The following is a 21,605-nucleotide window of genomic DNA, read 5'->3' as shown; positions in this document are numbered from 1 at the left end:
AGAAGAGCAAACTACAGACCATCTGCTGCAATGCAACCTGAGCCCTGCTACATGCACGATGGAGGACCTTCTTGCAGCAACACCAGAGGGACTCCAAGTGGCCAGTTACTGGTCAAAGGAAATTTAATCAACTACCAAGCTTGCAAACTTTGTGTTTTGTTTGTTTGTTTTGTTAAAAAATGCAATGCAACTATTTGGTCTGCCCCTGACACGATAAATAAATACTCCGTCAGGAAGGTAATGGAGTGGCCGGCATGCAGTCATGCGGGCCACATGATCTTGGAGGTGTCTACGGACAACATCAGCTCTTTGGCTTAGAAATGGGGATGAGCACCAACCCCGAGAGTCGGACATTCCCGCTGGATCGGTCCCTTTTGATCTATTGAACAAGACTTGTGTTTTATTGCTGCTGTCATGATTTTACTTATGTTAATGTTTTTAAATTGTTCTTGTACTTTGTGGCATTGAATTTTGCCTTGTAAACCGCCTCAAAGTCACCTGAGGGCTGAGAGGAGCGGTATACAATACAGTAAGTAAATAAATATTCACATTTGCATGCTTTCGAACTGTTAGGTTGGCAGAAGCTGAGGCTAACAGCAGGAGCTCACGCTGCTCCCTGGATTCAAACCTGCAACCCTTTAATCAGCAAGTTCAGCAGCCTAGCGGTTTAACCCACTGTGCCATCAGGGGGACCTGGTGAGTTCCAGATTCGGGGGGCCACCTTAGAGATTCGGGGGGCCACCTCCTGCTGTTAGCCTCATCCCCACCAATCACGCCTGCGAAGGGGACAGGAGCCTCTCCAGATGATCGAAGAGATTGTGTGGGTTCATATACAGAAATGCGTTCATGCAGGCAGAGGGTCCCAAACTGTTCAGGGCTTTGTAGGTAAGAACCTGCACCTTGAATTGGGACCGGAAAATGAACAACAGGGGGGTAGACCGCTCCCTGTAAGTCGCTCCAGTTAATAACCTGGCTGGCGCCCGTTGGACCAATTGAAATTTTCGAGCCGTCTTCAAGGGCAGCCCCACATAGAGTGCATTACAGTAATCCAATCTGGAGGTGACTAAGGCATGGACCACCCTGGCCAGATCCGCCTTCGCGAGGTACAGTCGCAGGCGTTTTGAGAGCCTCCTTTCCATAGGAATAGAAAATTCCTACATTGGGAACTATTAAGGCCGGAGTGGTCCATGCCTTGGTCACCTCCAGATTGGACTACTGCAATGCGTGACCGCATTTCCATCTACGAACCCACATGTTCACTTCGGTCATCTGGAGAGGCCCTGCTCGTGATCCCACCGGCGTTGCAAGCGCGCTTGGCGGAGACGTGGGACAGGGCCTTTTCCGTGGTAGCCCCCCCACTCTGGAACACCCTCTGCAAAGACCTTAGACAGGCCCCTACATTGGCTGTCTTCAGAAAGAACTTGAAGACCTGGCTTTTCCGATGTGCCTTCCCAGATTAGGAAATCTCCACTACCAAGTCCCATAAGCACTTTATCAGAACCAATGATTGCTGCACATCGCACATTGCACTTGCCCTAGAAGCCCCATATACACCTCCTGTCACATCAGCACTTTTAATCTCTGGCCCGGCCCAGTTTTATTGTGTTTTAGTGTACTGTGCCTGTTGTTTATTTTGCTTTATTCTGTTTTTAATTATTTGATTTGCTTAGATTGTACTGTTGTGTTGTGTGTTGAGGCCTCGGCCTGTGTAAGCCGCATCGAATCCTTTGGGAGATGCTAGCGGGGTACAAATAAAGTTTAATAATAATAATAATAATAATAATAAGGCCTATTTCTTAGGCATACAAAGGTAGGAGACATTATTAGGACAACACAGTCTCGGGTTCCCAAAGAAAGGCAAGCGCAGTGCTTCAGAGGTGATTTTTATTTCAAAATAAAAAATACACAATGGTTTGGTTGCATGGAGAAGGAGCCCTGGGTGGCTGTTCTTGGCTGTTTGTGCTGCTTAGAGGAACAGTTTAAAAAGAGGAGACCCTCCAGCCACTCGCTCCTTCCTGCCTTTCTTCGTAGAATCATAGGTTTGGAAGAGACCACAAGGGCCACCTCTTCGGCATAAAGAGTGGAGGGGATGCGGCAGTTCAGACACACACGGATATATATATATACATACACGCACACACACAGATACTCCATTGCCCAAGGAAAGGGGAGGCCTTTTGCTCCCCAAATAAAACAGCTGCCAGGTACAAAGTGTGAAGGAAGGGGAGCGGCTGGCAAAGGCTCCTTGGGTCACACATTTCTGCTACATCCTGTTTTGAAAAGGGACTTGTAATGGAGGGGATATGTTTTTTGAGTGGGACTTGAGACCTGTTAAGTAACATTTCCCTGACAAATACCCATTTTTTTTCGTGTCAGGAGCGACTTGAGATACTGCAAGTCGCTTCTGGTGTGAGAGAATTGGCCATCTGCAAGGATGGCCAGATGTGTTACCGTCCTGTGGGCGGCATCTCTCATGTCCCCGCATGGGAAGCTGGAGCTGACAGACAGGAGCTCACCCCGCTCCTGGGATTCAAACCGCAGACCTTTCAGTCAGCAGTCCTGTTGGCACAAGGGTTTAACCCAGGCATGGACAAACTTCCTAACGTGTGGGTCAAATGCTAGCACTGGCTGCCTGGTGATGGAAGGAAGGAAAGAGAGAAGGACAAACAGGAGGAAGGGGAAGAGGGAAGGAGAGAGGGAAGGAAGGAAAGACAGAGGAGAAAGAAAGGGAGGGGAGGAAGGATAGGAAGGAAAGAAGGAGGAAAGGAAAGGATGGATAGATGAAAGGGTGGAAGGGAAGGATAAAGGAAAGATAAGGAAAGAGAAAGGGATAGAGGAGGGAGGAAAGAGGCAACGAAGGAAGGACGAAAAGGTGGAAGGGAAGGATGGAAGGAGAAAGGGAAGGGAGGGAGGTAAGGAGGAAAGAACAAAAGAGGGAAGGACGACAGGGTGGAAGAGAATTGATGGAGGGAGAAAAGAGAAGGAAAGACAAAGGGAAGGAAAGGATAGAGAGAGGGAAGGCAAGGAAGGAAGGACGAAAAGGTAGAAGGATGGAAGGAGAAAAAGAGAGAGGGAAGGAAGGAAAGACAAAAGGGAAAGGAGAAAGAAAGGGAGGGGAGGAAGGATAAGACAGGAAGGAGAAAGAAGGAGTGAGGGAAGGAAAGAAAAGGAAAGGATGGATGAAAGGGTGGAAGGACGAAAGGGTGGAAGAGAATTGATGGAGGGAGAAAAGAGAAGGAAAGACAAAAGGGAAGGAAAGGATAGAGGGAGGGAGGGCAAGGAAGGAAGGACGAAAAGGTAGGATGGAAGGAGAAAAAGGGAGAGAGGGAAGGAAGGAAAGACAAAAGGGAAAGGAGAAAGAAAGGGAGGGAAGGAAGGATAAGGGAAGGAGAAAGAAGGAGGGAAGGAAAGAAAAGGAATGGATGGATGAAAGGGTGGAAGGGAAGGATAAAGGAAAGATAAGGAAGGAGAAAGGGATAAAGGGAGGAAAGAGGAAGGACGAAAAGGTGGAAGGGAAGAATGGAAGGAGAAAGGGAGGGAGGTAAAGAGGAAAGAAAAAAAGAGGGAAGGGCGCAAGGGGGGGAAGAGAATTGAGGGAGGGAGAAAAGAGAAGGAAGGAAGGACAAAAAGGAAGGAAAGAGAGGGGGAAAGGCAAGGAAGGAAGGACGAAAGAGTGGAAGGGAATTGAGGGAGGGAGAAAAGAGAAGGAAGGAAAGACAAAAGGGGAGGAAAGGCAAGGAAGGAAGGAGGAAAAGGATGGAAGGAGAAAGGGAAGGGAGGTAAGGAGGAAAGAAAAACAAGAGAGAGGGAAGGAAGGGTGAAAGGAGGGAGGGAAGGTGGAATGAAAGAGACGGAAGGAAGGATGGGATGGTGAGAGGGGAGGGCCTGAGAAAAGAGCCCAAGGGGCCGAATCTGGCCCAGGGGCTTGGGTTTGCCCATACCTAGTTTAACCCATTGCACCACTGGGTTAATTAAATCAGGTCTATCCAGTTTGGAGAGTGATTTTTTTTTCTTCCCACTGAATAAACGGTGCAGATTTACTTGGAACGTATCAATACAATGGGTACACTAGAAACGTAAAATGACTGGGAGTGGATACCGGCAGGCAATGCATGAAATCAATTTGTTGAATTTCCCCTTCTCTGGGGTGTTGAATCTACAATTCCAGAGGCACACCTCACTAAAAGTGACAAAACATACCATTTTCTGGGTTGTTGTTTGTTTTCTGGGCTGTATGGCCATGTCCCAGGAGCATTCTCTCCTGACATTTCGCCTTCATCTATGGCAGGCATCCTCAGAGGTTGTAGATGCAGGCGAAATGTCAGGAGAAAAGGCTACTGGGACATAGCCATACAGCCCGGAAAACACACAACAACCCAGTGATTCCGGCCATGGAAGCCCTTTTTCCTTTTATTCCATTCCACCTTCAACGGCTCAGTTGCAAAAACTGCTGGACAAAAAAAAAAAGTCAAGAATGCATCAATCTTTGGACTCTTTGGACAGAACTTATATCAAAACGTGGTATAAAAATCAACAAGATTTTTCGTTTCGGTTCCATAGCCACGGATGTTGTAGGTCTCTACAATCCCAATGTTGGAAAGGGTCGAGAGTTAAAACGACTGCAAGCAAAAAAAATGAGTGTTCCCAATCGGAATCCTGAGCAAAAAAAATTGTGAAGTTTCAAAGTTGTTCTTGTTTGTGTGTGTTTTTGTTCAGATGCCATTTGGAGAAAAAAAAGATTGATTTAAATGGTTGTTGTGTGCCTTCAAGTTCTATATAACAGGGTTTTCTTAGCAAAATGTGTTCAGAGAGGCTTCCTCTGAGGCTGAGAGAGTGTGACTTCCTCAAGGCCATTCAGCGAGCAGGAATTCGAACCTGGGTCTCCTCTCCAGCATCTCTAACCCAACACTTGACACCACTCCCTCTTTCAATCCTCAAGTTTCCCCCTCTGCATTTTATCACATTGGACAGAGAAGACAGAAAAGATTTCAAAGCCAACGTGAGAAGCAATTTCACCGCCTATAGCCCCATATATGCCTTCAATATCTATATATATATATACACATATATTTTAAAAAACATGGTTTCTCTTAAAAATATACTCTCTCCCTCCCTTTGGACATCCCCATTCCCTCCATTTCCCTAGGCAAAAATAATAGAATCCCAGAGTTGGATTCTCGTGAGCCATTCAATTCAACCTTTCTGCCAAAAAGCATGAAAATCACATTCAAAGCACCCCCGACTGATGGCCATCCAGCCTCTGTTTCAAAGCCTCCAAGAAATAAGAACTGTTCCTATATATCTAGTCTTCTCTCCTTAGGGCAGTGTTTCTCAACCTTTCAAATGCCACGACCAGAGGTAATTACCCTAGGTAATTTTCGACTGTAAGCAAACAGTATTTTGGTGCCCCCCCCCCCCCCCCAAAATCACTGATATATATTTTCTGTTCGTCGTGGGAGTTCTGTGTGCCATATTTGGTTCAGTTCCATCATTGGTGGAGTTCAGAATGCTCTTTGATTGTAGGTGAACTATACATCCCAGTAACTACAACTCTTTCTGTTTGTCATGGGAGTTCTGTGTGCCATATTTGGTTCAATTCCATCATTGGTGGAGTTCAGAATGCTCTTTGATTGTAAGTGAACTATACATCCCAGTAACTACAACTCTTTCTGTTTGTCATGGGAGTTCTGGGTGCCATATTTGGTTCAATTCCATCATTGACGGAGTTCAGAATGCTCTTTGATTGTAGGTGAACTATACATCCCAGTAACTACAACTCTTTCTGTTTGTCATGGGAGTTCTGTGTGCCATATCTGGTTCAATTCCATCATTGGTGGAGTTCAGAATGCTCTTTGATTGTAGGTGAACTATACATCCCAGTAACTACAACTCGCATATGTCAAGGTCTATTTTCCCCCAAGAGCGCCTCAAGAGCGCCCCTGGGCAAAATCAACTATACGGCAAATGCTTACTCTGGCCACGACCCCTTAATACAGTTCCTTATGTTATGATGACCCCCAACCATAACATTATTTTCGTGTCATTTTGCTTCTATTACGAATCATAATGTAAATACCTAATATCCAGGATGTATTTTCATTCACTGGACCAAGTTTGGCACCAATACCCGATATGTCCAAATTTGAATCCTGTTGGGGTTGGGGGGTAGGATTGATAAAGTCATTTAGTTGTTGGGATTTATAGTTCACCTACAATCAAAGAGTTCTAAACTCCACCATGGATGGAATTGAACCAAACTTGACACACAGAACTCCCATGGGCAATAAAAAATGCTGGAAGGGTTGGTGGGCACTGACCTTGAGTTTTGGAGTTGTAGTTCACCTACATCCAGAGAGCACTGTGGACTCAACAATGATGGATCTGGACCAAACTTGACAGGAATACTCAATATGCCCAAATGTGAGCATTGGTGGAATTTGGGGAAAATAGACCGTGATATTTGGGAGTTGTGGTTGCTGAGATTTATAGTTCACCTATAATTGGGAAGAGCATTCTCAACACCACCAACGATAGAATTGAGCCAAACTTATTTTCTGATGGTCTTTGGTGACCCCTCTGACACCCCCTCACAACCCCTTCAGGGGTCCCGACCCCCAGGTTGAGAAACGCTGCTTAGAAACCCACTTCATCCTTCTCTAATTGGCTGCTTAACCCTTCTTTCTCTTAAACTCTGAAGCAGAACTTACATATTCCCACATATTAAGAAAGTGAAGTTCTTAATCCTGGTACACAGCTCTTCACAGTGTTATATGATTACTTAATTAATAGTAATGATGCTGATGACACTGTCTATACCTTTTTACCCCCAGATAAGGAAATAGCTAACGTGTTTGGCAGAGAAAGCCAACACAGGAGTCAGGCAACGAAAAGGGGGAAGAGGTCCTCCATAGGAGAACATTTCCACCTCCGCACTGTTGGGACTTGGGAGTCTAAAATGGGTGTACTTCCTCTCTTTTAATTAAAATAACACAAAAAGTAATGAAAATAATTCCCCTCCCGATCTGGGGAGTGGGGTGAGCTCCCGCTGTTAGCCTCAGCTTCTGCCACTCTAGCAGGCTGAAATTAAGAGTAGAGATATGTTGCATCCTGGTAGCACAGCAGGTTAAACTGCTGAACTTGCTGACCAAAAGGTCAGTGGTTTGAATCCAGGGAAAGGGGTGAACTCCCACTAGTAGCCCCAGCTCCTGCCAACCTAGTAGTTTGAAAACATGCAAGTGTGAGTAGATTTTTTTTTGTCGTGTCACGAGCGACTTTGAGAAACTGCAAGTCACTTCTGGTGTGAGAGAATTGGTTGTCTGCAAGGGGACGCCTGGATGATTTGATGTTTTTATCATCCTTGTGGGTGGCTTCTCTCATGTCCCCGTATGAGGAGCTGGAGCTGATAGAGGGAGCTCATCTGCCTCTCCCAGGATTCGAATCTGTGACCTTCAGTCCTGCTGGCACTTCGAGAAACTGCAAGTCACTTCTGGTGTGAGAGAATTGGTTGTCTGCAAGGGGACGCCTGGATGATTTGATGTTTTTATCATCCTTGTGGGTGGCTTCTCTCATGTCCCCGTATGAGGAGCTGGAGCTGATAGAGGGAGCTCATCTGCCTCTCCCAGGATTCGAATCTGTGACCTTTAGTCCTGCCAGCACTTCGAGAAGCTGCAAGTCACTTCTGGTGTGAGAGAATTGGTTGTCTGCAAGGGGACGCCCGGATGATTTGATGTTTTTATCATCCTTGTGGGTGGCTTCTCTCATGTCCCCGTATGAGGAGCTGGAGCTGATAGAGGGAGCTCATCTGCCTCTCCCAGGATTCGAATCTGTGACCTTCAGTCCTGCCAGCACTTCGAGAAACTGCAAGTCACTTCTGGTGTGAGAGAATTGGTTGTCTGCAAGGGGACACCCGGATGATTTGATGTTTTTATCATCCTTGTGGGTGGCTTCTCTCATGTCCCCGTATGAGGAGCTGGAGCTGATAGAGGGAGCTCATCTGCCTCTCCCAGGATTCGAATCTGTGACCTTCAGTCCTGCCGGCACAGGGGTTTAATACACTGCGCCACCGGGGGATCCAGTGTGAGTAGATCAGTAGATACCATTCCGGTGGGAAGGTAACGGCGCTCCATGCAGTCATGCTGGCCACATGACCTTGGAGGCATCTATGGACAATGCCGGCTCTTCGGCTTAGAAATGGAGATGAGCACCACCCCCCAGAATCGGACTTAATGTCAAGGGGAAACCTTTTCTCTTACCCAGACCTCTTGGTAGCTCGCCTGGGCCCTGAACTTGGGTAAGGGGAGGGGGCAGCAAACTATTATTGCCTTCTGATCATCTGACTTTTCCCTCCCCCACGGTGGCATCTGTTCCCTCAAACAGCCATCTGAATTTTGGCAATTTTCAAAAGTGTGGTTTTCCTGTCACTTCCTGCGGGCAAAAATGGGGCCTCTCGAGAATGGGATCTCCAAAGAGCCACATCCGCTTGTGCTTTACAGAGAGTTTCCTCCACTTTCACAAGAAAAACAACAGATCCCCGCCAAGAGAATGGATATGAGCTCGGAAAAGAGGGAGGGAGGCAAGGAGGGAACTGGGGGGAAATATTCACGGAGGAGAACGCTGGTCTCCCCAAAACAGCAACACAGACAATAAATACCCACTTCCCTTCTGCCCCTTTTAGCGTGGGATCCCTTTCCTGCTCTTGCTACGACTTGGGGTCGTGGTGAAGGAGGGCGGCGGGGGCCTTGGCGGCTTTGTGGGGACGGGGCGAGGCGGCCGAGGAGGAAGAAGAGGAGGAGGAGGAGGAGGAGGAGGAAGAGGAAGAGCTGCTGCTGCTGCTGCTGCGACGGGCTTCGGCACCAGTGCTGGACATCTTGAGCTTGCGCCGCTTGGCGAGTGGGGCGTTCTCGACGCTCTTCAGGAAAAAGCCTTCACGCTTGCCCTTGTTGAAGGCCTGGGGAAAAGGCGCGGAGAAGAAGAAGAAGAGACAGATTAGAGAGATGATTGGCCAAAACTAACAAAATGAAGTTCAACAGTGACAAATGCAAGATACTCCACTTTGGCAGAAAAAATGAAATGCAAAGATACAGAATGGGGGACAATGCCTGGCTCAAGAGCAGTAGGTATGAAAAAGATCTTGGAGTCCTCGTGGACAACAAGTTAAACATGAGCCAACAATGTGATGTGGCGGCAAAAAAAGCCAATGGGATTTTGTCCTGCATCAATAGGAGCCTAGTGTCTAGACCTAAGGAAGTAATGCTACCCCTCTATTCTGCTTTGGTTAGACCACATCTGGAATATTGTGTCCAATTCTAGGCACTACAATTCAAGAGAGATATTGACAAGCTGGAATGTGTCCAGAGGAGGGCGACTCAAATGATCAAGGGTCTGGAGAACAAGCCCTATGAGGAGCGGCTTAGGGAATTGGGCATGTTTAGCCTGAAGAAGAGAAGGCTGAGAGGGGATATGATAGCCATGTATAAATATGTGAGAGGAAGCCACAGGGAGGAGGGAGCAAGCTTGTTTTCTGCTTCCTTGGAGACTAGGACGCGGAACAATGGCTTCAAACTACAAGAGAGAAGATTCCATCTGAACATTAGGAAGAACTTCCTGTCTGTGAGAGCCATTCAGCAGTGGAACTCTCTGCCCCGGAGTGTGGTGGAGGCTCCTTCTTTGGAAGCTTTTAAGCAGAGGCTGGATGGCCATCTGTCAGGGGTGATTTGAATGCAATATTCCTGCTTCTTGGCAGAATGGGGTTGGACTGGATGGCCCATGAGGTCTCTTCCAACTCTTTGATTCTATGATTCTATGAGAGTCAAGAACTGGCTCTCGTTTCAAAACCTTGCCCTAATACAGTGGTTCTCAACCTTCCTAATGGCGTGACCCCTTAATACAGTCCCTTATGTGGTGCTGACCCCCAACCATAACATTGTTTTCGTTGCTACTTCATAACAGTCATTTTACTACTGTTATAAATCATAATGTAAATATCTGATATGCAGGATGCATGTTCATTTACTGGGCACAAATACCCAATACACCCAAATGTGAATGCTAGTGGGGTTGGGGGAGTATTGATTTTGTAAGTTGTAGTTGCTGGGATTTATAGTTTATATGATTTATATAATCAAAGAGCATTCTGAACTTCACCAGCAATGGATTTGAACCAAACTTGGCTCCCATGACCAACAGAAAACACTGGAAGGGTTTGATGGGCATTGACCATTGGGAGTTGTAGTTTACCTATATCCCGAGAGCACTATGGACTCATGCCATGGTGGATCTGGACCAAACTTGGCATGAATACTCAATATGCCCAAATGTGAACACTGGTGGAGTCTGGGGAAAATAGATCTTGACATTTGGGAGTTGTAGTTGCTGGGAGTTATAGTTCATTACAATCAAAGTATATTCTGAACTCAACCAACGATAGAATTGGCTCAAACATCCCACATGGAATCCCCATGACCATCAGAAAATACTGTGTTTTCTGAGGGTCTTTGGCGACCCCTCTGACACCCCCTCGCGACCCCCTCAGGGGTCCCGACCCCCAGGTTGAGAAACACTGCCCTAATAGGTGATTGTTACAGAGACTGGAAACAGTATTGTCAAAGGCTTTCATGGCCGGAATCACTGGGTGGCTGTGAGTTTTCCGAGCTGTATAATAATAATAAACTTTATTTATACCCCGCCACCATCTCCCCAGTGGGGACTCGGAGCAGCTTACATGGGGCCAAGCCCAGACAACATATTACAGCAATAAAATCAAAACATAAACAACAAACAACAGCAACATCACCAAAATAAGCAAAAAAAAAAGGCAGTCATAAAATAACATTTTAATAAGCACAGTAACAATATATTGTCGAAGGCTTTCATGGCCGGAATCACTAGGTTCTTGTGGGTTTTTTGGGGCTATATGGCCATGTTCTGGAGGCATTCTCTCCTGACGTTTCGCCTGCATCTATGGCAAGCATCCTCAGAGGTAGTGAGGGCTGTTGGAATTAGGACAATGGGTTTATATATCTGTGGAATGGCTGGGGTGGGGCAAAGAGCTCTTCTCTGCTGGAGCTAGGTGTGAATGTTTCAACTGATCACCTTCATTAGCATTTGAAGGCTTGGCTGAGCCTGGGAAAATACCCTGTTGAGAGGTGTTAAGATGTGCCTGGTTGTTTCCTCTCTGCTGTTTTGCTGTTATAATTTTAGAGTTTTTTAATACTGGTAGCCAGATTTTGTTCATTTTCACGGTCTCTTCCTTTCTGTTGAAATTGTCCACATGCTTGTGGATGTCAATGGCTTCTCTGTGTAGTCTGACATGGTGGTTATTGGAGTGGTCCAGCATTTCTGTGTTCTCAAATAATATGCTGTGTCCAGGCTGGTTCCTCAGGTGCTCTGCTATGGCTGACTTCTCTGGCTGGCTTAGTCTGCAGTGCCTTTTAATGTTCCTTGATTCGTGTCTGGGCAATGCTGCTGCGTTTGGTGGTCCCTCTGTAGACTTGTCCACAGCTGCATGGAATACGGTAGACTCCTGCAGAGGTGAGAGGATCCCTCTTGTCCTTTGCTGAACGTAGCATTTGTTGGATTTTCTTGGTGGGTTTGTAGATTGTTTGTATGTGTAATGAAGGTGATCAGTTGAAACATTCACACCTAGCTCCAGCAAGGAAGAGCTCCTTGCCCCACCCCAGCCATTCCACAGATATATAAACCCATTGTCCTAATTCCAACAGACCTCACTACCTCTGAGGATGCTTGCCATAGATGCAGGCGAAACGTCAGGAGAAATGCCTCTAGAACATGGCCATATAGCCCGAAAAAACCCACAAGGACCTACAGTAACAATAACTGCAGAAGCGGTATCTACTCATATTTGCATGTTTTTGAACTGCTAGGTTGGCAGAAGCTGGGGCTAACAGCGGGAGCTCACCCCACTCCCCAGATATTCAGCAGCCTAGCAGTTTAACCTGCTCCACCACCAGGGGGAATCTTACAATTAAAGAAATAGAACATTATTACTATTATGATGTGGCAAGATAAATTCTGCCTCCCGTGGTCCTTGTGGGCCACAGTCGCAAAGCAGTCCCACCAGTTTGGAGGTCCTCCTTCCCCATACTGTCCAATCCACCACTGCTGAATGCCTGTTTCTGGCTCACCATAAAGGCGACGTTGACGCCGGTACGCACGGCAGGCCCTGAGCTCTCCAGGATGTCTGGGGTCATCAGGGGCGTGGAGGAGAGGGCGCTCCCGTCCAGCAGCCACTCATTGTAGCGCAGGCTGGAGATCTTCAGCCGCTTGGCAGGATCCACGGTGAGGAGGCCTGGTCAAAAAGCGGGCGGGGGATCCATTAGCCATCCAAACATGCAAGGAAAACTCACTTTCCTGACAAACCAAGGAGACCCAACATCCAATGTCCTACTTCGAGAGTGTTTCACAGACCCTTGAAATGGGAAATGACCTGAATGGCCATCTGTCAGGAGGGCTTTGATGGTGTCTTCCTGTATGGCGGGGGGTGATTTGGGTTTCAAATTGCGTCCCTCTTTTTTGAAACCCCTTGTAGTTTTCTCAGAGCCCAAAAAGAAACTAAATTGAGGAAGTAAACTCTGTAAGCTCTGCAGTGAAGCCCAGTCCCCCTTATTCCACTTTATCTCAGCTATGCCTCCTTCCGATAATTCCCCCCAGGATCTTTCTCAGCCTCACCTCTCACCAGTTCCTTGGCCTCTTCGGACACATTCTTCCAGGCCTCGCTCTCTAAAGAAAACCGGCCCTCCTTGATCTTGTGCATAATCTCAGCCGCATGGTTTGCTGCGCTCCCATCTTGGCTGCTGTGGAATGGGACCTGTCCGGAGAGCATGGTGTACTGCAAAGGAGGGAAGAAAGGGAGCGGGGAAGTCAGGACACAGGAAAGGCACTGGGCAAGATGCCATTTGGGGCAGGAACACCCTTCCCTGTTCCTCTGCCAGCCTGGCAGGATGGGAATCGTGTGGTTTTGCAAAAGTATTTTCTTTCAGGCTGGTTTTGCATCATATTAATCCATATGTTTATTGTACAAATCCAAGGCCATGATGAAAAGGTATGAAATACAGAATAGTATCATCTATGTAAATAAAAGTCTGTCTGTCTATCTATCTATCTATCTATCTATCTATCTATCTATCTATCCCTCCATCCATCCATAGATCTATCTATTTATCCATCTATCTAGCCATCTTTATATTCATCTAACAATCAATGACTGTATCCACTTATCCATCCTATCTGTGTATCTATCCATCCGCCCATGTATCTATCTATCCATCCATCCACCCACCCACCCATCCACTCATCTATCCACCCACCCACCCATCCATGTATCTGTCCATCCATCCAACCTTCCACCCATGTATCTACCCACCCATCTATCTATCTATCCATCCATCCATCCACCCACCCATCCACTCATCTATCTATCCATCCATCCGTCCACCCATCCACCCATGTATTTATCCATCTACCCACCCATCTATCCATCCATCCACCCATCTATCCATCCATCCACCCATCCATGTATCCGTCCTTCTATCCAACCTTCCATCCATCTACATATCTATCCACCCATCCATGTATCTGTCTATCCATCCAACCTTCCATCCATGTATTATCCATCTACCCACCCATCCATCCATCTATCTATCCATCCATCCATCCATCCATCCACCCATCCACTCATCTATCTATCCATCCGTCCGTCCACCCATCCACCCACGTATTTATCCATCTACCCACCCATCCACCCATGTATCCATCCATCCATCCAACCTTCCATCCATCTACAACCTTCCATCCACCCATCCACCCATCCATGTATCTGTCCATCCATGTATCTATCTATCTATCCATCCACCCATCCATGTATCCGTCTGTCCATCCATCCAACCTTTCATCCATCTATCCATCCACTCATCTATGTATCTATCCACCCATCCACTATCCCTCCGTCCGTCCGTCCATCCATCCATCCATCCATCCATCCATGCATCTATCTATCCATCCATGTATCCGTCCGTCCATCCATCCATCCATCCATCCATCCATCCATCCATCCATCCATCCATCTATCCATCCACTCATCTACATATCTATCCACCCATTCATCCACTCTGTGTCTGGAAGAAACCCTTTACATACATACAAGCCTAAGCCTGCTTTCCCATTCCTTCCTGAAAGAGCATTTTGCCCCGTCTCACCTACCAAGATAACCCCGAGGCTCCAGAGGTCACAAGACTCATCGTAGCCCCCGTCTCGCAAGAGCTCAGGGGCGGCATACTGCAGGGTGAAGCAGGGCGTCTGCATGGGCTGCGAGTTCTGAGGGCGCAGGCGGGCAAAGCCAAAGTCAATCACCTTCACGGGAGCCCCTTCGGATTCGTCCGCATAGAGAATATTCTGAGAGAGGAGCACACAGAGCAATGAGACTTCTCAATAGACCTCTGCCTCCACAGAAGGAGATTCCAGCATCACCATCATCATTATCAAAGGTTATTATCATAGAATCATAAGACTTTGAAGAGACTCCCTGCCATGCTGGAAGACAAAATCAAAGTCATTCAGCCTCTACTTAAATACCTCCAGAAAAGGAGACTCCATCTCCACCACCATCAGCATCATAAAATATTATTATTATTGTTTTCATTATTATAGAATCTGAGAGTTGGGAGAGATTGTAAGGATCATCCAGTCTATGCAGAAAGACACAATCACAGCCTAATAATAATAATAATAATAATAATAGGAATTTAATAATAGTAATATAAGGATTTAAAGATTGAACTGCAAAGAATCTGGTACAAGCCAGTCATGGTGGTCCCAGTGGTGATCGGCACACTGGGTGCAGTGCCTAAAGACCTTGGCCTGCACTTAAACACAATCAACGCTGATGAAATTACCATCTGCCAGCTGCAAAAGGACACCCTACTGGGATCTTCATGCATTATTTGCCAATACATCACACAGTCGTAGACACTTGGGAATTTTCTGACATGTAATCCAATACAACAGCCAGCAGAGTGACCTTGTTTGCTGTGGACTAATCTTGTTGTGTTTCAAATAATAATAATAATTTATATGAATTTCCCCAAAGGGACTCAGAGCTGTTTCCAACACATATGGCAAACATTCAGTGACATATTAGCAAATTACATCAAAACAGGACACATCAAACAATATAAAACAGCCTAACTGTACACTTAATCTATATAAATAAAAATGTAATGTTCGTTTCTGGGATTAACAGAACTCAGAAACCACTGGACGAATTGACACCAAATTTGGACACAAGACACCTAACAACCCAATGTATGTCCTTCACTCAAAAAAAATTGATTTCGTCATTTGGGAGTTGTAGTTGCTGGGATTTATAGTTCACCTACAATCAAAGAACATTCTGAACCCCACCAACGATGGAATTGAACCAAACTTGGCACACAGTTCTCCCATGACCAACAGAAAATACTAGAAGTGTTTGATGGCCAGTGTCCTTTGGTTTTAGAGTTGTAGTTCACCTACATCCAGAGATCACTGTGCACTCAAACAGTGATGGATCTGGACCAAACTCTACGCTAATACTCAATATGCCCTAATGTGAATACTGGTCTTGACATTTGGGAGTTGTAGTTGCTGGGATTCATAGTTCACCTACAATCACAGAGCATTCTGAACCCCACCAACAATAGAATTGGGCCAAACCTCCCACACAGAACCCCCATGTGGGCCACAGCAACGCGTGGCAGGGGACGGCTAGTACAAAATAAAAATTAACCCAAAATCAAACTTGACAAGCCTTCCCAATAATAAAAAAAATTACCAGAAAGAACTTAATCTGCAACAAAGCTATATAAATCAGAATATCAAGGCTGAAAATCCCACAATATCTGGGTTGTCTAAGTCCACACTGCCATATATTCCAGTTCAAATCAGAAAATGTGGGATTTTATTCAGCTATGTGGAAGGGGCCTTAGTAGTGTCTGATACAGGGGGAGCACCCTCTGCAAATCCTAGCTCTCCGATGCCTTTGAACAAGCTCTCTCAGTAGACACCCCCCTCCTCTTTTCCATACATACCTCAGGCTTAAGGTCGCGGTGCACGACCCCGGCGTCGTGCATGAAACTGACGGCAGAGACCAGGCTGCGCATAATCTGGCTGGCTTCAGACTCACTAAAGTGCTGCTTCCTCTTGATGCGGTCCAGGAGTTCCCCGCCTCGGAGCAATTCCATCACCAGATATGTATGGTACTAGGAAAAAGGGAAGGGACCAAAAATTTAAGGAACTGTGTGTGTATGGGGTGGGGGGTGGGGGTGGGGGGGGAGGAGGGGCAGGGTGTGTGTGCTGCTGGTGGTTTTGTTTTTGGTTTTTTGCCTTTTTAGAGGAAGAGAGCAAACTCACTCACCTGGTCATGATGGATGTCGTGCAACTTGACAATGTTTGGGTGGGCTTCGCAGATTTGCAAGGCGGCCACTTCTCGCTGCGTATTCACTTCCATTCTGGGTGGAGGGGTGGGATGGAGTTAGAAACACAGCCATTTGGGTATGGCAAAGCCATGCACTGATATATATTTTATATATATATTTATATATATACATATATATATATATATATACACATACACATATATATATATAAAGGTAAAGGTAGTCCCCTGACATTAAGTCCAGTCATGTCTGACTCTGGGGTGTGGTGCTCATCTCCATTTCTAAGCCGAAGAGCCAGCGTTGTCCATAGACACCTCCAAGGTAATGTGGCCGGCATGACTGCATGGAGCGCCGTTACCTTCCCGCCGGAGTGGTACCTATTGATCTACTCACATTTGCATGTTTTCGAACTGCTAGGTTGGCAGAAGCTAGGGCTGACAGCGGAAGCTCACGCCGCTCCCCGGAATCGAACCTGCGACCTTTCGATCAACAAGCTCAGCAGCTCAGTGCTTTAACCCACTGTGCCACCGGGGGCTCCAATAATATTGTAGCATAGTGGTATAGTACAATATAGTAATATATAATATTAATATTGTGCTATGCTAATAATATAATATATTGTATGTACATATAATATTGATCATAATACCGTAATACAATATAATACTACTAATACAATATAATAATATTATTATATATTATATATTACATCCAATATTACTAATAACAATGCAGTATAGTGGTACAATACAATATAGTTATATATAATACTAATATTGTACTATGCTAATAATATAATATATTGTATGTACATATAATATTGATCATAATAGCATAATATAATATAATAGTAATATATAATACTTTTTTTGTCGTGTCAGGAGCGACCTTAGAAACTGCAAGTCGCTTCTGGTGTGAGAGAATTGGCCGTCTGCAAGGACATTGCCCAGGGGATGCCTGGATGATTTGATGTTTTATCATCCTTGTGGGAAGCTTCTCTCATGTCCCCACATGAGGAGCTGGATATATATATATATACACAAAATAAGAACTAAAGAACTAAACTTATGTACAGGGGCCACTGTGGCACATACCCTTCTGCTGCTTAACTGCTGACCTGAAGGTTGGCAGTTCGAATCCATGGGACGTGGTGAGCTTCTAGCTCCTGCCAACCTAGCAGTTCAATATGAGGATTTAAAGATTGAACTGCAAAGACTCTGGCACAAGGCAGTCAAGTCATCCCAGTGGTGATCGGTACACTCTAAACACCTTTGCAGAAGCATACGAGAAGCTCGGCTTGTCATTGAACATTGAAAAAGCCAAGGTGCTTTTCCAGCAGTCACCAGCCAACCCCTCTCCAATGCCAGTGATACAGCTTAATGGTGTAACATTAGAAAATGTTGATCATTTCCGCTACCTTGGCAGCCACCTCTCCACCAAAGTCAACATCGACGCCGAAATACAACACCGCCTGAGCTCTGCAAGTGCAGCATTTTTCCGAATGAAGCAGAGATTGTTTGAGGACCGGGACATCCGTAGGGATACCAAGGTGCTTGTTTATAAAGCTATTGTCCTCCCAACCCTGCTCTATGCCTGTGAGACGTGGACTGCCTACAGACATCACATGCAACTCCTGGAACGATTCCATCAGCGCTGCCTCCGGAAAATCCTGCAAATCTCTTGGGAAGACAAGCGGACAAACGTCAGCGTGCTGGAAGAAGCAAAGACCACCAGCATTGAAGCGATGGTCCTCCGCCACCAACTCCGCTGGACGGGCCACGTTGTCCGGATGCCCGACCACCGTCTCCCAAAGCAGCTGCTCTACTCCGAACTCAAGAACGGAAAACGGAATGTTGGAGGACAGGAAAAGAGATTTAAAGATGGGCTCAAAGCCAACCTTAAAAACTCTGGCATAGACAGTGAGAACTGGGAAGCCCTGGCCCTTGACCGCTCCAGCTGGAGGTCAGCTGTGACCAGCAGTGCTGCAGAATCTGAGGAGGCACGAGTGGAGGGTGAAAAGGAGAAACGTGCCAAGAGGAAGGCGCGTCAAGCCAACCCCGGCCGAGACCGCCTTCCACCTGGAAACCAATGCCCTCACTGCGGGAGAAGATGCAGAGCAAGAATAGGGCTCCACAGCCACATACGGACCCACAAGAATATTGGAAGACAATCATCCTCGGAAAGCGAGGGATCGCCTAAGTAAGTAAGTAAGTAATGATCGGTACACTGGGTGCAGTGCCTAAAGACCTTGGCTTGAACTTTAAACAATTGGCACCGTCAAACATGACCCAGCACCAGCCTCAGCCACAACAAGCGCACAACTGTGCCTCCAAATGTTGCAGACCTGAGGAATGGTCAGCTAGTCAGCTGTCAGGCTACTTGCAGACGCATTATTCGCCAATACATCACATACATCGAATACAATACGATACATCGAATACTTTGAATACAAAAGCCAGCGTAGTGATCTTGTTTGCTGTGTGCTAATCTTATTGTGTATCAAATTACAACAACAACCTCAGGAACAGGCCTAAAAACAAACACACCAATGATTTTTTTGTTGGGCTGTGTATTCATTATCTTAACTATTACATAGGGAGTGAGTCTCATTCACCGTTTCTCATTAATTCAGGTCAGGGCTGGGCTTATGAAACAAAAAGACTTTGTAAATAAGAGCATATTTCTCAGAGGCCTAGTTAACTGAGATATTTGATACACAACAAGATTGGTACACAGCTAACAACATCAATCTGCTGGCTGTTGTATTGGATCACACGTCGGACCCTTCCCATTATTATAATTACTGTATATACTTGAGTATAAGCCTAGTTTTTCAGCCCCTTTTTTAGGCTGAAAAAAATCCCCTCGGCTTATACTTGAGTCAAGGTTATTTATTATTTTACTCTGCTATTAGTATTATTTTTATTACATTTATTATTTTACTCTGTTATTATTATTATTATTATTATATTTACATTATTTTACTCTATTATTATTTTTTACATTTATTACATTTATTATTTTACTATTACATGTACATTATTTTACTGTATTATTATATTTATTGCGTTTATTATTTTACTCTATTATTGTTATTATTACATTTATTACTTTATTATTATTACTATTATTATTAAATTTCCACTATTTACTCTATTATTATTTTTATTACATTTATTATTTTATTCTATCATTATTGGTAATAGGTAAGCACATTTACATTGAAGGAGGTTAGAATAATGGTTGAATCAGAGTTGGGCAGTCTTATCTTAAATTACAGTTTTGTGTAAATACTCAAAAACATTTAACCTACTGACGAATATCAGTAGCAGCTACATTTCTCACCCTCGGCTTATACTCGAGTCAATACGTTTTCCCAGTTTTTTGTGGTAAAATTAGGTCCCTCGGCTTATATTCGGGTCGGCTTATACTCAAATATATATGGTATTATTATTATTATTATTATTATTATTATTATTATTATTTGATACACAACAAGATTAGTACAGAGCAATCAAGATCACTCTGCTGGCTGTTGTATTGGATCACATGTCGGGCACTTCTCAAGTGTGATGTATGTGTGCAGATCTGGGTAGGATGGCCTTTTGCAGCTGATAGATGGTAATTTTGTCAGCGCCAATTGTTTTTAAGTGCAGGCCAAAGTCTTGAGGCACTGCACCCAGAGTGTGCTGATCACCATTGGGACCCCCTTGACTGGCTTGTGCCAGAGTCTTTTCGAGTTCTATCTTTAAATCCTCATATAATAATAATAATAATAATAATAATAATAATAATTGGAATTGCAGTTGTTGATGCATGCTCAGTCTCATATATATCATGCTGGGGAAGTCCCGCCCCTTGGGTTTTGTGCTTTCGGTTCCCATTCTTTAAGTTTGATCATTTACTTCTGTAAAGTGCAAAGGAAACAATTCCACAAGTGAAAAGAGAAGGCAGATCTGAGGTCTTGCTGTGTTACGAGACGCGCAAGCACCCTTTCAGAAGAAGGGAAAGGGTTGAAGGAAGAGGAACCAGTCACCTCTTGCTGATGATCTTGACGGCAAATTCGGCGCCATTTTGGCGCTGCCGACAGCGACGGCACAAAGAAAAGCTTCCCTCACCCAGTGGCGGTTCCTTCAAGTCCAGCTCGTACTTTTGGAAGAATGACGAATCCTGGGCAGGAAAAAAGGAGGGATGGAGAGAAGTGGGTGTTAGAGCAGGGTTCCTCAAGAGAGTTCCTCCCAAAACCAGACCCACCCAACTGGAGGAAACCTCAAGCACTGAACCTCGGGATGTTTGAGACTTTAAATTTCAGTACCACCAACAAAAAGACATAATATACACTTGCGATTGTAAGGTGCACCTCGTTTTTAGATATGTTTATATAGGGAAAAAGTATGTCTCAGAATTGAAAAATACAATTATTATTATCATTACTACTACTACTACTACTACTAGCTTGGGTCCCCGGCATTGCCTGGGTTATTTGAAAAAGTTTTTTTAAAACATTTTACAAAATGCATAAGGTTGTGGGCGAACTGCAACTCACATCACACCAGATTAACCCCCTGAAACTCTCATCAATGCTTAAAGTTTGTCATGTTGGGCAAGTTTGGAGTTCAGTGTGCTTTCTGGCTGATTCCCACTATGGTGAATCAATATGCCAAGTTTGGTCTGTATGCCAAGTTTGGTCTAGATCCCTCATCAGTGTTGGTCACAGTGTCTCTGGATGTAAGTGAAGTACAACTTCCAGAAATGAAGGTCAGTTACCCCCAAACCCCTGCAGTATGGGGGGTTCTGTGTGCTAAGTTAGGTTCAGGGCCATCGTTGGTGGGGTCCAGGGTCCTCTTTGATTGCAGGTGAACTATAAATCCAAGCACGTACAATGGCTATAAATCAAGGTGAATTTTCCCCAAACTTCTCCAGTATTTTATGTTGGTCATGGGGGATCTGTGTGGAAAATGTGATCCAGATCCATTGTCAGTGGGGGTCACAGTGCTCTGACTTGATGTAAGGTGAACTACAATTTCCATCATGCGAAGTCAATCCGCCAAACTCCTCCAGTATGTTTAGTTGATTATTAGTTCTGCTGTGTTTGTTGTGCAATCTTAAAGAAACACAGATATCTATAGCAATGTTTGTTTTTTATGCATGAGCGATGTTCCATAATTCTGACCT

At 45.1% G+C, this 21,605-nt stretch overlaps 1 protein-coding gene across 1 annotated transcript in view; it reads right to left on the bottom strand.

Annotated features, from left to right (window-relative positions):
- Positions 1-1,867: 1,867 nt before the first annotated feature.
- The window catches only part of RPS6KA4 (ribosomal protein S6 kinase A4), a 50,854-nt gene continuing 31,116 nt past the window's right edge, over positions 1,868-21,605 (bottom strand). The window contains exons 11-17 of the mRNA XM_067472434.1: positions 20,467-20,600; positions 16,409-16,502; positions 16,083-16,253; positions 14,218-14,409; positions 12,688-12,847; positions 12,144-12,307; positions 1,868-8,947 (exon numbers count right to left, since the gene is read on the bottom strand). Coding sequence (XP_067328535.1) covers positions 8,699-8,947; positions 12,144-12,307; positions 12,688-12,847; positions 14,218-14,409; positions 16,083-16,253; positions 16,409-16,502; positions 20,467-20,600 — 1,164 coding nt within the window. The 3' untranslated portion in view covers positions 1,868-8,698. The remainder of the gene's footprint in view (positions 8,948-12,143; positions 12,308-12,687; positions 12,848-14,217; positions 14,410-16,082; positions 16,254-16,408; positions 16,503-20,466; positions 20,601-21,605) is intronic.

Source organism: Anolis sagrei, chromosome 12 (assembly GCF_037176765.1).
Source record: "Anolis sagrei isolate rAnoSag1 chromosome 12, rAnoSag1.mat, whole genome shotgun sequence".
NCBI lineage: Eukaryota > Metazoa > Chordata > Lepidosauria > Squamata > Dactyloidae > Anolis > Anolis sagrei.
Note: the sequence above shows the minus strand (reverse complement) of the source record. Positions and strands in the feature narration are given on the sequence as shown.